The following is a 16477-nucleotide window of genomic DNA, read 5'->3' as shown; positions in this document are numbered from 1 at the left end:
TTTTTATCTTTTAGTAAACATGTTTCAGAGCACAGGTAACCATGTAAAAAACACATTAAGATTAAGTCAAGTATAAAATCACCCTCTACTTATGTCTGCTCATGTTCACGCAGGTTAAAGTTTTACAAATTTAATTGATGTGTCCACAGGAATCTCTCTTTCTCTCTTTCTCTCTCTCTTTCCTTTTTTCTCATGCACACAAACTCACAATGTGGGAGAAACAAAGGACGAGATCAGTAGAGAAAACAAATACATTATAATATACAGAAAAAGAGAAGGCAAGGAGTTACATAAAAAGAAAGTAACACATTGGGGCTAACTGTAAAAATAAAAGACCGTGGAGTGTGGTGTCTTGAGTGAGTTTTCCTGCCATGATGCTTCTAAAGACACTTGCTGCTCTGGTGATATTTCTCAAAGCAACTATATCAATAACAAGTCCACTAAAGGGTAAGTCTAAGAACCTCACTTGTAAATTAAAAGAAAATTTGACCAAAAAGTTATTTAGTCTTTAAAAATAAAAATACTGTAGTGATAAATCAGCATTGTAATAATAAAATTAAATACCAACAACAAAAACAAACAAACAAACAAACCTTCCCAACAGTGTTTGACTGATGGTATTTATAATTAATAACCTAGTAAGGATTTATCCAAAGAGAGAAACTTCACAGTACTTTTGTCCGGATAAGAGCATATGTCAATTGTAGATGTAAATGATTAATTACATGTTATTTAAGCATATTATTTATCATTTAACAAAATGATCCAATAACTACTTGTCATATAATAAATCTTTAATATTCTATTAAGTACAATTCGTTTAAGTATAAGTTGACTTTCCAGAAACAAACTTCTTTTACAGCCAAAAATGAGGTCCTGCCTCAGTGGACCAGGATATGCATTTATACTTGTCTAGTTCAGAAAAAAGTTAAAAGTCGCTCAGACATAGCGGAGAAAAATGGAAAAAGCTATGTTTGACATGCTGGTGGAAGCCACCTTTTACTCACAGTCTTTTAAATGGGTGTATGTAAACAAGGTCTTCATCATAAAAATGTGGTTCAGTTATTAGGAAAACATTTTACTGGCGAGAACTCTAATTGGCAAACCTATTTAATTACACTAGTTATTAAGCTCGCTGCACATCTCTTTTTTTGTGTTTTCTTCTACCTCAAACCTTATATTTTCTTTAGCTCTACATCACAGTAAGGACATTTCTCTTTCTAATGTTTTGTTAATGCAATGCAAATATAACATATACAAGCGAATATGTGTAATTTACAGTAGTGTATGTAAGTCAACAAACATATTTTTCCTCCAGAATGAGTAAAACATTCTACATCTGGCTACCCTGATTCGCCTGTCTTTCTTGCACAAGGTCCACAATCATGGCTTTAGACACACATTTTATGTCAATAGTTTTTATGTATTTTACAGGTCTTCAATATTTACCAAAATAATTACCACATTAGGAATAAGATATACACATATTTATATGCTTTACATTTGTACAACCATGTGTGATCTAAATTTTTCTATGTGGAACAGTTATCATTGGTGTGATTGTAGATGGTTTGATCAATAAATTATTCATTATGCTTTAGAAGGTTCCCACAATGACAAAGCACCTGTACAGTATACACCAATCAGCAAAAACATTAAAAACATTAATATTTTAACCACCTAGGTTTTGGGTAACAAATTCTTTGGGTGATATGGGTTGTGGGGTGGGTCATCTATGGATTGGACTTGTTTGTGTGGCACATGAGGGAACCATGGGTATCCATGACCCTGTCACAAGTTTAATGGTATATAATTGATAATTAATGTTAATTTGTTAATATTATGTAGTGTTAAAGTTACAGCTGAATAGTATAAAGTTGGTGTACAACTAGCTCAATGTAGCATATACAAACTATTTTCACTAAATTGTCAGATCACTATATTTTAATACTAATCCGGTTATTATGTCTTTAAGTAGTTTGAATGATGTCCAAATGCATTCGTTTTGTACAAAAGCAATGGGTACTGACACTCATTATTTCAACTTAGTTATTTTGGATGTTTATAGATAGGGTTTTGGCGAGTACAAGCCCGCCTTTAGAATAAATTTTTTTTATTATATTTAATTTTCTGTCTCAAAAAGTAATATAAAACAGAACTTTTAAATAACTTAAAAAAAAATAGAAAATATAAAGTACAGTAATAGAAAATTCAAGAGAAAGCAACAGGAACCACGCCATCATAAGATAAAACATATTGTCTTTACATGCTTGGTGATAAGTGGCATTGCTAAATAAGTCACTTTGAAATGAACTGAAATATGTAACAGAAAATTACTTTTGCTCTGGTTAAGGCAGGATATAGTTGTTTAAAATCTAAAACTCGCTAAAATATATGCTTTTTTACTTTCTAGATACTCAGGTGACCTGTCTGTTTCACGAAGACTGCATCTTGCCCTGCAGTTTCATACCCACTGGTGGGGTAGTGATCCATTGGTACAAACAGCAGATCCCAGTGCACAGTTACTACTATAACAAAGATCAGTTTGGCCTACAGAACAAGCATTTTAGTGGACGCACTTTCCTATTTAACCTTCAGATTGCACAAGGAAATGCATCTTTAATGTTACACAAAGTAAAGGTGCAGGATAGAGGCCGGTATAAATGCTATACCAGCACCAGGAAAGGCAACCAGGAAACATTTGTAAACCTAGGTGTAAAAGGTTAGTTTCTTGCCAAAGGATTCCATGTGTAATATTATACTTTCTCCTTAAATAGCTCGTCCCATACCCCTTAATAGAAACATTTAATGAATTATAATATTACAGAACATAAGTGACAAAAATTAAGTAATAGTGATTGACTTTTTAAAACAGGACAGTACAGGAGACAGATTTAAGGAGAGATTAAAAATGCATCCAGAGATTTTACGTGAGCTATTTTGCGGGTGCAGATAGAAGCTTGAATAGCCACTGTGGGAGATTTTTATCCTCCACTTGTTAATGTTACCTAAATTAAAAAATATTAAACAAATGCAGTATCTCTAGTCAAAAAGGACTAAAGGATGACTCAGGAATCTGTGCTCTTTGTTATGGCAATTATAGTGGGCCAGGGGTAGCTCAGTGGATAAGGCATTGGACTACGGTTCAGAAGATCCCAGGTTCAAACCCCACAACCACCAAGTTGCCACTGTTGGGCCCTTGAGCAAGGCCCTTAACCCTCAACTGCTCAGATGTGTAATGAGATAAAAAAAAAATGTAAGTCGCTCTGGATTAGAGTGTCTGCCAAATGTGTAAATGTAAATGCGCTCTGTACTGTATGTTATGTCATATACCTCGTCATCTGACTTCCTATGTCATCTGTACCAAGTGATTATATTTTTTCTATTATAATTGAGTTTTCTTGCAAATTAATTTCCCTTTTCTTTACACTTCTTGTGTTTAGTTCATAAAAAAATGAAGGAAGGCGCTTATCTTTACTATACATTCCTGTTTTTTCCTCATTTATTCTACAGTTCTCAAGAGACAGAGCATGGGTAAGTATCTCTTCCGCACTTTTTAATATTTTGAATTGTTTCCCAATTTGTTGTACTTACGTATTTTATTTTAATCTTTTAGCTGATTGTACTTGCCCAAGTGCTCATTGCATCCCTCTGGATGACTCAGACAGCATGGGCAGTACGGATTACAACCCTACTGACGCTGCCATGGACCGGGCCTCTGCCGGAATCATCCAGGCTGAGTGTCAGCCATCTATGTCCTCAATGCAGTTTCTTCATGAGCGAGGGCTTACATCCTACAGGAAGGATGACTTCAATCCTGCCCCTTCTAAGAGACTTTGTTTAAAGGTAAACAGTCCTTCTTCTCATGCCTTTAGGCCTGTAAGGCCAGAGACTGTTACTCCTTCTATTTTAAGGTCTGTTTGTCATGTAAGTGTTGCCACTCAAGAGTGTTGCCACTCAACTCAACTGTTGGCCAAACAGATTTACCCAAACAGATTTTCCTCCAGCACCTGCACCAATTCTGAACCGCGGCATACTTTGTGTAATATTAAAGATGCATTTCCTTGGGCAAACTGAAGGTTAAACAGGAAAGTGCGTCCTCTAAAGTGTTTGTCCTGAAGGCCAAACTGGTCTTTGCTATAGTAGTAACTGTGCACTGGGATCTGTTGTTTGTACCAATGTATCACAATGTATTAAGTAATCTGACAATTTAGTGAAAATAGTTTGTATATGCTACATTGAGCTAGTTGTACACCAACTTTATACTATTCAGCTGTAACATTAACACTACATAATATTAACAAATTAACATTAATTATCAATTATATACCATTAAACTTGTGACAGGTTCATGGATACCCATGGTTCCCTCATGTGCCACACAAACAAGAATTTGTTACCCAAAACCTAGGTACATTCACCTAGGGGGCCAGGGGTAGCACAGTGGTTAAGGCATTGGACTACGGTTCGGATCCCAGGTTCAAACCCCACAACCACCAAGTTGCCACTGTTGGGCCCTTAAGCAAGGCCCTTAACCCTCAACTGCTTAGATGTGTAATGAGATAAAAAATAAAAATAAAATGTAAGTCACTCTGGATAAGTGGCCAAATGCCTAAATGTAAATGTATCACTTCCCCCCCAATGGGTATAAAACTGCAGTGCAAGATGCAGTCTTCCTGAAACAGACAGGTCACCTGAGTATCTAGAAAGTGTAAAAGCATATATTTTAGAGAGTTTTAGATTTTTAAACAACTATATCCTGCCTTTCGTCCCCCTTACTGATCTCCCTGAGGTTGTTGTTCCGGCTCAAAGAAGCTTGATATGTCATTACTTATGCATTTTATTTTGTTATTGATGCTTACACAGGCCCCCTTATGTTTTTTGTACTTTTATGTTCAGCCTTATACTTTGTATTTTTATATCGAATGTTTTATGTATCTTCTTGTTTGTCATTATGTATATGCACATGCTATTTTGTGTTGTCTCTGTTTCTTATTAAACTCAGTATTCTTTAAACTGATCGTGTGTCTTTTTGTTATTTGTCCATATTTTTACTTAGACATGTGTGCGCAACTGCAGGTACACGTGTAGCATGTGTATCCAAAACATATTTCAGTCCTCCATTAGATGGGCTCATGTCTTTGCCAAGTCCGACACCTGGCGCCTTATCTTATGCTTGTGTCTCTGTCGGGTCCAGCACCTGGCGCCTTATCTTGTCTATTTATCATACACATGAGAGCTAATTATAAAATAAGTACAGTTCATGTCTGGGTAACTTTAGGGTTTTTTCCATGTACTCCCACTACTCCTTAACTGTTACACACTTCCGGGTTTTTCTCTAACTTTCGGTAACTAAGTGCTTGCTGTTGCTGGTCAAATGTCAAGGCAAAAATTAGGAAAAAAAGGATAGATATAGTTATTTAAAATTAGCTAGCTAGTTACAGAATGGTAAGATGAAGCCTAATGTTAGCCAAGCTTACTTTACATTTACATTTAGCATCCTCTTATCCAGAGTGACAAAAAGTGCTTGCCTCAGTGCTTGCAAAAAGTGCTTGCCTCAGTGGTAAGGGCATTGGACTAAAGTTCAGAAGGTCACAGGCTTAAACCCCACAACCACTAAGTTACCACTGTAATTGTTTCATATTTAAAAGGGTTTGATTTTTAATCAGAATTCTACTCAGTATGGTTTTCATACAAATAGGTTAACCAATATAAACACTTGTAGATGAGCATTAGCAACTATGAAGCTAAACTAACACAGCAATTTTTATATCACTTACTGAGCACTGAAGCACCACTATTTCTTAACTGTTACACACTTCTGGGTTTTTCTTTAACTTTCGTTAGTTAAGTTGTTGCTGGTCAAAAGTCAAGGCAAAAATTGGGGAATAAAGATAGATACAGTTTTATCTACAAAATTATTTAGCTAGCTACAGAATAGTAACATAATAATGCTAAGCTTACCTTAAATTTACATTAAGGCATTTGGCAGATGCTCTTATCCAGAGCGACTTACAAAAGGTACTTACATTAGCGGTAAAGGCATTGGACTAGAGTTTGGAAGATCACAGCCAAACCCCAAACTTACCACTGTTGGGCTCATGAGCAAGGTCCTTAACCCTCAACTGCTCAGATGTATAATGGGATAAAAAAAAAAGGAACAAAACACCCCTACTATTGAGCCACCAGTGCTCCATCAAAGAACTCCTATGATAAACCTGCCAAAAATCTTTTTCAATTTGTTTTTTGCTAATAATGTTTAAAAATTATGGAAAGATTAATTATACTCTAAAAAACTTCTTGATAATCCTCCTGGGGTTTCCTATGATCTTGAGATTGTGCCGATATGGGATCAATTTCAAGAATGTGGGAAAGGCACCTAAATATAGAAACCATTATGGCCTTTCACCATATATGTTATTTATATATGTAGTATATTATTTAAATATTGTTCATTTGTTGTTGTTTTTATTTATGTCTGTTATGATCTGCTGCTTATTTATGTACATTAAATAAATACTATTTTTTATATTATAAAATTAATAAAATTATTCCTTATTGCAGCTCTGATCCAGGTGGTAAATATAGATATCATTGAAGAGAAGGTAATTTGTCTGGCACAGAACATCTACCCTGCACCTCAACTTTTCTGGTTCACTGAACCTCACACAAACCTGGGAAGTCTCCATAACAACACTCACAACACAGCTGACTCAAAAGGCCTGTTCACCATTAAAAGCACAATTTGTGTTCTGGGTAACATTTCCCAGCATGCCTATTTCTGTTCAGTGGTCTCTGGGGATAGGAGTCAGATTTGGACGGCATCAGTGAAACACCAAGGTATTAGCAATGCAGACAGTCCTTTTAAAAAATATTTATTTGTTTGCTTGTTTAGAAGTTGTTTTAAAAACTTGCAAAATGCAAAGATTGAGTGTGTTTTCCCCCTTAGATAAGTTATTTGCTGAGGAGGGCAACCCATTGGTTATCCCTTGTATGTTACCACAACCACGCCACAGCTTCACTTTGACCTGGACCTTTATAAGAACCACTGATTCCATTATAATTTTCACTTATGATAGTCAGACCCTGAGGATCAATAACCCTTGGGAAAAGAGGGCTAAAATCAATATACAGCAGACACACATGGGAAATGGTTCTCTTACAATATTTAATCCTGAAAGCTCTGTCCACACCGGAATCTACACCTGCACACTGTCAAGCTTCCAGATGAAGCATCAAGTCCACACTTGGGTCAATATTACAGTCCAGATGACAGGTAAAATATAATGCCATGCTTTTAATGTCAACTTATGTGGATTATTTTTCAGTACATAAAATGTATAGAGCAGATGTATTCTTTTCTTTTTCTTTTTACAGGTGAAAATAAAAGTGTTTGTCAACAGTCATGGTGGGGAATCACTGCCTCTGGATTCATATTTGTGTTAATTATATTAGTGATGCTTTCACGATTCTGCAGACCCAGAGGTTAATAAAATGGGAAATCGTCATGAACCAAATATTAGATAGCATAAAATATAAAGAGAACTTCTGGTTTTACAGTATATCATTATTTGCTTACAGGTCAGCAGGAAAAACATGTACATGCTGGGGTTAAAAGACAGCTCACCAAGAGAACTTACAGCAACAGTGACTAAAATCAATCAATCAATTATTCTATCTATCTATCTATCTATCTATCTATCTATCTATCTATCTATCTATCTATCTATCTATCTATCTATCTATCCAATGTACTTTCCACTTTATTTTTTTTTTTATCTACATCCAGTCATATGAGCAGAGGAAGAATGGGTGTGATCTAGTTGAGTTAGCTTTGTCACACCACTTCTGTTCCAGAAGAAAGCTGGTGTAAATTATTTAATGAATTAATTATTAATTTCATTTATAGTAAGAATTAACCAAAGAGAAGAATTCCAGGTTTCTGGGTATATATTAATGAGAAGAGTTTGTGTTATCATAGACTAATGGGTTCAGTAAAAAAAAAAAAACAGGTCTTTTAAAGGTAGCTGAGAATATTAATTTGAAACAGGTATTAAAATAGACCAATTGTTTGAACAATGCATTTTTTCATTACTGTTGATTGTAAAACACCTACATCATGGTCAATAATAAAAGATGGATAGATAACAAGGATCTACAAGTTTTGGTTCTGGTTTTATTTCAGTCCCAAAATAAACAGGACAAATCATTAAGGATGGTTCCTACATTAACAACAAACATAAAATAAAAAAAATGTAATTAAACTATTGATTTAGCGACTTATTACCTTTTTTTTTTTTTTAGCTTTTTATAAAAAAACAAAAACAAAAACTTACCCAAAAAAAAAAAAACAAGCAAACCATAACTGCAAACCCATTTCATCATTATCTGTATATGGAGTAAGACCAATAGAACTGTATGTTTACATGACTTAGCTTCTGGAGAAATTGTAATGTAAAAAAAAAAAAAAACTAATTTCTAGCCACAGGGCTCTCACAGAGAGAAACAGCCAGGTAATACGGCCGCTTAACCATACATTATATGGAAGTACATTGATCTGCTTTTAGCTTGCGAAAGGCAAGGATGGTCTGTGCATCCCAAAAAGTGATCAAAATCGCAATTTACAAAAAGTCTTATTTTGGATACATTTAAAAAAAAAAGATACCCCATGTTATCCAGTAAGAAAATCGGTCCTGAACAAACATTTATAACTCCCAAACAGTTTGATCAATAGCAAAAAGTGCAATAATAGTATTAGAGGCTTTCAGACTTTACTTATAATAATAACAATAATAATAATAATAATAATAATAATAATAATAATAATAAATTGTTTCTGAGAAACAAATGTCCCAGGTATGAACTTTGGGTAGTCATGAACCAGGGAGTTGCGTAGTCTTATCACATCTACTGTATAAAGCTGTATTCCTATTCCTATCCTTTCTAAGATAATTCGGGGTGCACCACAGACACACAGGCACAAGATAAAGTCTTACAGAAAAAGTGTATTGTATTAAGAAAAAATTGGAAGAGAAAGGATTTTGAGGGCGGAGGGAGAAAAAAAAGGTGAGGAAAAGAATGAAGATGTGCACATATAAGTCCGGAGGAAGTGCCCAGCTGCCAGGTAGGCACTCGGTTGGCAAGCAAAAGGGGTGATAAAAAGCCCAATAGGGGCAAACGTATAATGGACCAACATGTGGACGGTTTTCCTGACTAGGAACAGGGGCCTTACATTGAGGCAGTGGCCTTAATTGTTTGACCAGAAGTGTTGCGACAGCAAGACTGAAACTGCTTTGGTCACTTTTGTGATTCTTCTGGGCAGGCACTTAAACAGTTAGATAATTTTTTTTACTCTTTTAGAGCCCCTTCTGACACGTTCCATTCTCCTTGCTGCTAGCAGGTAACTACAATTGCAGAGTGACAGAGAAGACAGCGGTTTTGCATGCTCCTCAGCCCAGCCCTGCCCAGCCCTCTGTTGGCATGGCCCCTGTGAGTCTACATGACTATCCGACGTCTGGACGGCTCTCTTGACTGGAAATGGATTCCTTATCTTCAAGGCAGCAGCCTTTTTACTTTCGGTGGCTGTGTCATGATGTACAGCTTCCAAATGAAACTGAAAGTACTGGTACAGCTTATGTGCTCCCTGGAGCAACATTGCTCCGCTCATATGCCACTTGCGGCATAAAGAATACATTTCTTCTTAAAACCAATTAATGTAGTTTTCTATTATTTGGAATTTGTTCCCAGGTCAAAACAGAATGTATGCACACTTAAAAGCACACTTACACACATTTAAGTGCCAAAGGGATAAATATGCTAAATAAACATGTTTTGTTATAATTACTGGTTGTCTTTACTTTGCAGTAATATTTGCATCAGTCATAATGTTTTAAATACTTATTTTTTTAACAATTGAGTGGTTTTAAAATAAATATATAAATAGTACACTAACACTGAAGGTCTTGACATTTTTGTTAATTGGGAACCATGCCATCCAATAATCAGTATGTGATCCTCGGTCAGGTCTGCATCTTGACCCCTTCTGTTAGCAAATCCTTACTACACACATTTTACAACACAGCCATGTAATGACAATTGATTTTTATCTGTACTCAAACTCTTCGAAGGTTAAGGCTGTAGGTTGTTGGTTTGGGGATCTGAGGATCCGAGTTTGAGCCCTGCTGTTGGTGGGTTTCCACACCTCATACTACCCAGCCACTGCATGCAGTGCTGGTCTCAAGCGAAGATAAAATGGGAGGGTTACATCAGGAAGGGCATCCAGTGTAAAAACTGTGGCAAGTTGTTGTGCGGATTGATGGTCTGCTGTGGTGACCCCTCTATGGGAACAGCAAAAAGACAACAACTTAAACTCTTGTTTTTCCCTTATTTATTTTATTATAGCTCCAATCCAAAAAAGGTAAAGTGAGTGAATTGTATGAAATATACAGATTTTAATATAAACATACCAAGCTACCATTTTATATATAGTATTTCAAAATATTAGGCTGTTGATCTTAGAATATCAATTAAAACAATTACAGAAATTCTGAAAAATTATATTCACTTATGCACACAGTACTTGGTTAAGACTCCTCTAGCATGAAGCTGAGGTGTTTTTAAAGACCAGGCTGCTTTGATAGCAGCATTTAGCTTATCTGATTTGTTGGGTTGGATGCTTCTAATCTTACTCTTGAAAATAGCCTATAGATTATCTGTGAGGGCTAGAAATGTTTGATTGTGTGACATTATAAGAAAAATCTTTACTGTAGTAATTATTTTATGTACTAATAAAGAGCATGCACCTTTCACTGAAAGGTGTGCAGACTCATAAAAGTACAAAGGTTTACTCAGGTAGTGTAGTTAAAGGCCATTTAATGGTTTATATGTGTTTATATGATTTATTATGTGTTATATAAATTTACCAAAATCCTTAAAGATTTTTTTACTGATGAACATGGAGTAACTGGAAGGCCATTCAAAGGTGTATTTGCTGACACAAAGATTTATTTAATTTCCACTAGATAGCGCTTGTGTATTTAAACACTTGCTTGTTTATATTGTAGCATTTTTCACTGCTAAGAAGGCACTTAGAGAGACGAGTGAGCTTCTTTGCTGCCCAATGCAAATGGCTGGGAGTAATTTATTTTGTACCAGCACGAAATAACAATAACAACACATCCAACCTCCATAAAACACACACACATCTAACCCACACACACACCCTGGCCGAAGCCACTAACCCAAACACCTTTCCCCAACAGGGTGAACACCTAACAACCCCTCCTGCAAAGCATGGTGGTTACCAATCAAAACCCCGCCCACGCCACACTGCCTCCACCCGAGCTGTGATCGTTCCCGGTCACGGTGGCGACTCAGTCTTGGAAGTGTGACGGTGATCGGCGCTGGCATTGTGAATGCCCGAGTCTTTTTGCGGAGGAAGGAGGGCCGCAACCCTCTCTCTGAGGTGGACCGGCCTCCACAGAGTTCGAGGTCTCGCTGGCCCCTTTTTACGCACCAGCACAACCGGTGAAGACCATGGTCCAGACATGGTGTCTGTGAATACTATTGGACCGATTCCAAGTTTGTCCTTGGTTATATCAACAATGATGCAAGAAGGTTCCACGTATTTGTAGCCAACCGAATTCAGCAGAGCAGGACATGTACTGAGCCTAGTCAGTGGAGATATGTTGCTTCAGATCAGAACCCAGCTGAACATGCCTCTCGGGGGCTCACTGTAAAGGAACTTATGAAATCTAACTGGCTTACTGGTCCAGGTTTCTTATGGCAAAAGGAACTCCCCAAGGGAGACATCACGGTTGGAGAGGTTAATGAAGGAGACCCAGAACTAAAAAGGGCACAGGTTCTTATAACTAAGGCAGAGGAAGGGATCTCTCAAAAATCTCTTTTGGATTGCCTAAAAGGATTTTTAAATTGGGAAAGGGTAGTGAAAGCCATAGCTATACTCAAACATTGTGCAAGGAGAGTAAAAGGTTTGGTGGAAAGAGCCACTGATGCCACAACGCTTAAAGAGAGAAGGGATGCTGAGCAGTTCATAATTCGTGCAGTACAACAGGTAGTGTTCAGTGATGAAATTAAAGCTCTAAGACAAGGAAAGGAAGTTCATTCAAATAAACCTAGTAAGCTGTACAAGTTAAGTCCCTTTATTGATGATCATGATGTCTTACGTGTAGGAGGCCGATTGACAGTCTGAGCTTCACCCTTATGTTAAGCATCCAGCCATTCTTCCAAAAGGTCATGTATTTCATCTACTCATAAAACATTTCCATGAGAAAGTGCAACATCAAGGGCGAGGGATGACTGAATGAAATTCGATCCAATGTTATTTGGATTTTAGGATGCAGTAGTGAAGTTTCATTTCTTATCTACAAATGTGTAAAATGTAGTAAGTTAAGGAAATGTAATCAGAAGCAAAAGATGGCAGATTTGCCACCGGAGAGATGCAAACACCGGAGAGGATGCAAAACCTTTTTACTTATAGTGGCATGGATTATTTCGGCCCATTTTGGGAAGAGAAGAGTTGAAAAGATATGGACTCCTGTTCACCTGCATGTGCTCACGAGCTGTTCATCTTAAAGTATTAGACGATCTTAGCACTGATGCAATGAAACAACGCAGAGCATTAAGAAAAGCAATACGTGGCAATGTAAGTCAGCTGCATAGTGATCAAGGTACCAACTTCATTGGTGCAAAGGGTGAGTTCCAGGAATTGATGAGGGGAATTAACAAAGAACATCTGAAGGAGTTAGGCTGTACCTTTGTCATGAACCCACCTGCTTCCAGTCGCATGGGTGGTGTCTGGGAGAGACAGATTCGGACTATAAGGAGTGTATTGATGTCCATCCTAGACCAGTCTGCCGCAAGACTGGACACTTTTTCCTTATGAATGTTCATGTATGAGGTCATGGCAATTATCAATAGTCGACCATTGACCGCAGAACATATCAATGATTCGGTGGGAACCGTTGACACCGAATCATATACTAACAATGAAGTCAACTATCATTGCACCACCTCCTGGAGAGTTTGTAAGGGAAGACCTCTATCTTCAAAAGAGATGGAAGAGAGTTCAATTTCTCTCAAATGAGTTTTGGACCAGGTGGAGAAAGGAATATCTGTTGAGTTTGCAGCAGAGAAATAAGTGGAATAAGAGCAGGAGAAATGCTCAAATAAATGATATTGTTCTGCTTCAAGATGACTTAGCACCAAGAAATCAGTGGAAGCTAGCCAAGGTTGTAGAAGTCTTTCCAGGAACTGATGGAAAAGTAGAAAAAATTAAACTTCTTGTTAGTGATGCAACACTGGATAACAAGGGTGCACGCACAAGCAAGTTAGTCTATTTAGAAAGACCCATACACAAAACAGTGTTATTGCTTGAAGCGGATTAAGATGTAACATTTCATGAAGTTCTTTAACTGAGTGTGCTTAAGGTGTACAGAAATTTGTTCTAACTGGTAATTTTATGATGCATTACTTTAGTGTTCATAATTTTAAAGATCACACATATTGTAGTGTGATGGTGGGAGTGTATTTGCTTAAAGATGTATTTAATTTCCACTAGATGGCGCTTGTGTATTTAAACACTTAAGATAAGATAAACCTTTATTAGTCCCGCAAGTGGTAAATTTGTTTATATAAACTTGCTTGTTTATATAAATGTTAATTAGTTTAATTAGCATAATTTTATATTTTGATTATTTTATAATGTCACTTGTGATTTTCTTATTCAGTTATTGTTTGTTTGAACAATATTCAAGAACTTTGGTCTTTTATTTATTTTATTCCCATCTTGCATTTTGTATGCCACTTCCTGTTTTGTCATCGGCATGAGAAGACGAGTGATTGTGCCGCGTGCATGTGTCGAATGTTTTTCCTGATGAATGTAAGCCATCCAACTAAGGAACTTTAAGTTAAACCCCCTCTCTTAGCTCACAAGCAGGCAAAAGTGGAATGTAAAGATATTTTTGTTAACTTCTGAGTTTACTGTTGTATGCATGTTTTCTGTGTATTTGAATGTTTAGCTGATGTGTGTTATGTTGTCCTGTTTATTTAGTTTTACGGTGTCAATGAACATAGTAAACATCTGTAAAAAGAACCTCAGCCTTCGCGTTGTGACTAAGGGCGGCATAAAAGGTAACCAGTCAGCTTATTTTAAGCTGTCTATGGTGCTGGTAGGAATGTTTGTCTTGTCAGAATGAAGTAAAAGAAAGTTTCTCAACAACCAGTAATTTCCTTTACACATTTCTCAAATTTATTATCCTACTTCACTAGTTGTCTTTACTGAAACATAGACCTATTTAGCAACAGTACTGTTTATTAGCAGTTGAGGGAGTGAGCAAATTCAATTCAATTCAATTTTATTTGTATAGCGCTTTTAGCAATTTTCATTGCCGCAAAGCAGCTTTACATAGTCAAAAGAATTATTTAAGTTTGTATGAAATGTGAATTTGTATGAATCAAAATGGTCAGTTTGTCCCTGGTAAGCAAGCCGAGGGCAACAGTGGCAAGGAAAAACTCCCTGAGATGGTAGTAGGAAGAAACCTTGAGAGGAACCAGACTCAACAGGAAACCCATCCTCATTTGGGTGAAACAGAAAGCAGTAAATGATCTGCATTTATACAGTGCGTAGGGTGGGAGGCAGTTCAGCTATAATAGCTGATGTTAATTGATGTTAATATGGAGTCCAGGTAGTTATTGAAGACCCAGGTAGACTTCAGGTAGAGAGTTCCAGTCATGAACTATCAAACTGTCAAGTCCCCAGAGAAACAGTTGCCAACACCAGTCAAGGCCAGAACCATTTTCTAGGTAGAGAGAATCATTCCCAGACACCAGACGCATCCCAGAGAGACACATGGGGCATCCATGTGACGAGATCTTCAGCCAGAAGCGGGGCACCAGGATGGGTCAGACAGGTCCGGAGGGCAGAGGGAGTCTGGATCACTGGCAGCTCAGGAACGACATGTGTAGCTCAACAGAGAGAGAGAGAAAGAGTGAAAGGGGGGGACAGGAGGAGAGAGGAAAAAGAAAGAGGGGGGAAAAGAAGAAGAGGAGAGATGGCAGTTAGGTGTGGTCACAGTCACACAATGTATAATGTGAATGTATATTAACTGTAGAGTGCAAGCAGAGACTCCGGCAGGACTAACTATGACAGCATAACTAAAAGGGAGAGCCAGAAGGAAACACAAACATGAGGGCTTCCTGACATGTAAAGCAAACAATCACCTTACCGTCAGCAAACCTGAGTGATCAATGAGAGTGAGGAAGACAGCATCCAAACATACCAGTTCACCATAATACTCTACGTCCATGAGTCCCCCAGATCTGCTCCTTTACCTATGGCAAATCTATTTATAAAAATGCTTGGCTAAATAAATAGGTTTTTAGCCTGGACTTAAACACTGAGACTGTGTCTGAATCCCGAACACTATTTGGAAGACTATTTCATCACTTTGGGGCTTTGTAAGAAAAAGCTCTGCCCCCAGCTGTATTTTTCATAATACGCGGTACTGACAAGCAGCCTGCATCCTTTGATCGAAGTAGGCGTGGCGGATCGTAAGACACTAGCAGTTTGCTCAGGTACTGCGGCGCGAGACCATTTAATGCTTTATATGTCAAGAGTAGTATTTTAAAATCAATGCGAAATTTCACAGGGAGCCAATGAAGTGAAGATAAGATAGGGGTGATGTGCTCATATCTTCTGGTTCTGGTGAGGACTCTCGCTGCTGCATTCTGGACTAGCTGAAGCTTATTTATGCATCTAGCTGAACAACCAGACAGTAAGGCATTACAATAGTCCAACCTAGAGGTGATAAAAGCATGAACTAGTTTTTCTGCGTCGTTTAGCGACATTAAATTTCTTATTCTGGCAATATTTCTGAGGTGAAAGAATGCTATCCTGGTAATATTATCTACATGTGCTTCAAATGAAAGGCTGGAATCAATAATCACACCAAGGTCTTTCACTGTTGCATTTGATGGAACAGAAAGGCCATCTAAAGTTACGGTGTGATCTAAAATTTTACTCCTAGCTGTATGCGGTCCTATGACTAGAACTTCTGTCTTATCCGGATTTAGCAGAAGGAAGTTAATTAGCATCCAATTTCTTATGTCCTGCACACATTGCTCAATTTTAGTAAGCTGTTTTTTCTCATCAGGTTTTGCTGAGACATATAACTGTGTATCGTCAGCATAACAATGAAAACTAATACCATGCTTACGGATTATGTTGCCCAGAGGAAGCATGTAAAGGGAAAAAAGCAGTGGACCTAAAACTGAACCCTGCGGAACGCCAAACTCCACTAGAGAACATGCAGAATAATCACCATTTAAGTCTACATACTGATAACGATGGGTCAGATAGGATCTGAGCCAGGAGAGGGCTGTACCCTTAATTCCCACTACATTTTCTAATCTGTGAAGAAGAATAGCCTGATCAACGGTGTCAAAAGCTGCACTGAGG

At 37.4% G+C, this 16477-nt stretch overlaps 1 protein-coding gene across 1 annotated transcript; it reads left to right on the top strand.

The window, feature by feature from the left end:
* The first annotated feature begins 374 nt into the window (after positions 1 to 374).
* On the top strand, positions 375 to 7655 carry hhla2a.1 (HERV-H LTR-associating 2a, tandem duplicate 1). The gene is made up of 5 exons (XM_053476083.1): positions 375 to 447; positions 2414 to 2722; positions 6565 to 6840; positions 6950 to 7276; positions 7582 to 7655. The coding sequence occupies exons 1-5, from the start codon at positions 375 to 377 to the stop codon at positions 7653 to 7655; spliced, it is 1059 nt and encodes a 352-aa protein (XP_053332058.1).
* The last annotated feature ends 8822 nt before the right edge of the window (positions 7656 to 16477 follow it).

This window comes from Clarias gariepinus, chromosome 17 (assembly GCF_024256425.1).
Source record: "Clarias gariepinus isolate MV-2021 ecotype Netherlands chromosome 17, CGAR_prim_01v2, whole genome shotgun sequence".
Taxonomy (NCBI): domain Eukaryota; kingdom Metazoa; phylum Chordata; class Actinopteri; order Siluriformes; family Clariidae; genus Clarias; species Clarias gariepinus.
Note: the sequence above shows the minus strand (reverse complement) of the source record. Positions and strands in the feature narration are given on the sequence as shown.

Coding starts and splice junctions, on each gene's coding strand:
- hhla2a.1 (XM_053476083.1), top strand. CDS start 375: ATGCTTCTAAAGACACTTGCTGCTCTGGTGATATTTCTCAAAGCAACT. Junction 2,723..6,564: donor TGTAAACCTAGGTGTAAAAG/GTTAGTTTCTTG, acceptor TCCTTATTGCAG/CTCTGATCCAGGTGGTAAAT. Junction 6,841..6,949: donor GGCATCAGTGAAACACCAAG/GTATTAGCAATG, acceptor TTTCCCCCTTAG/ATAAGTTATTTGCTGAGGAG.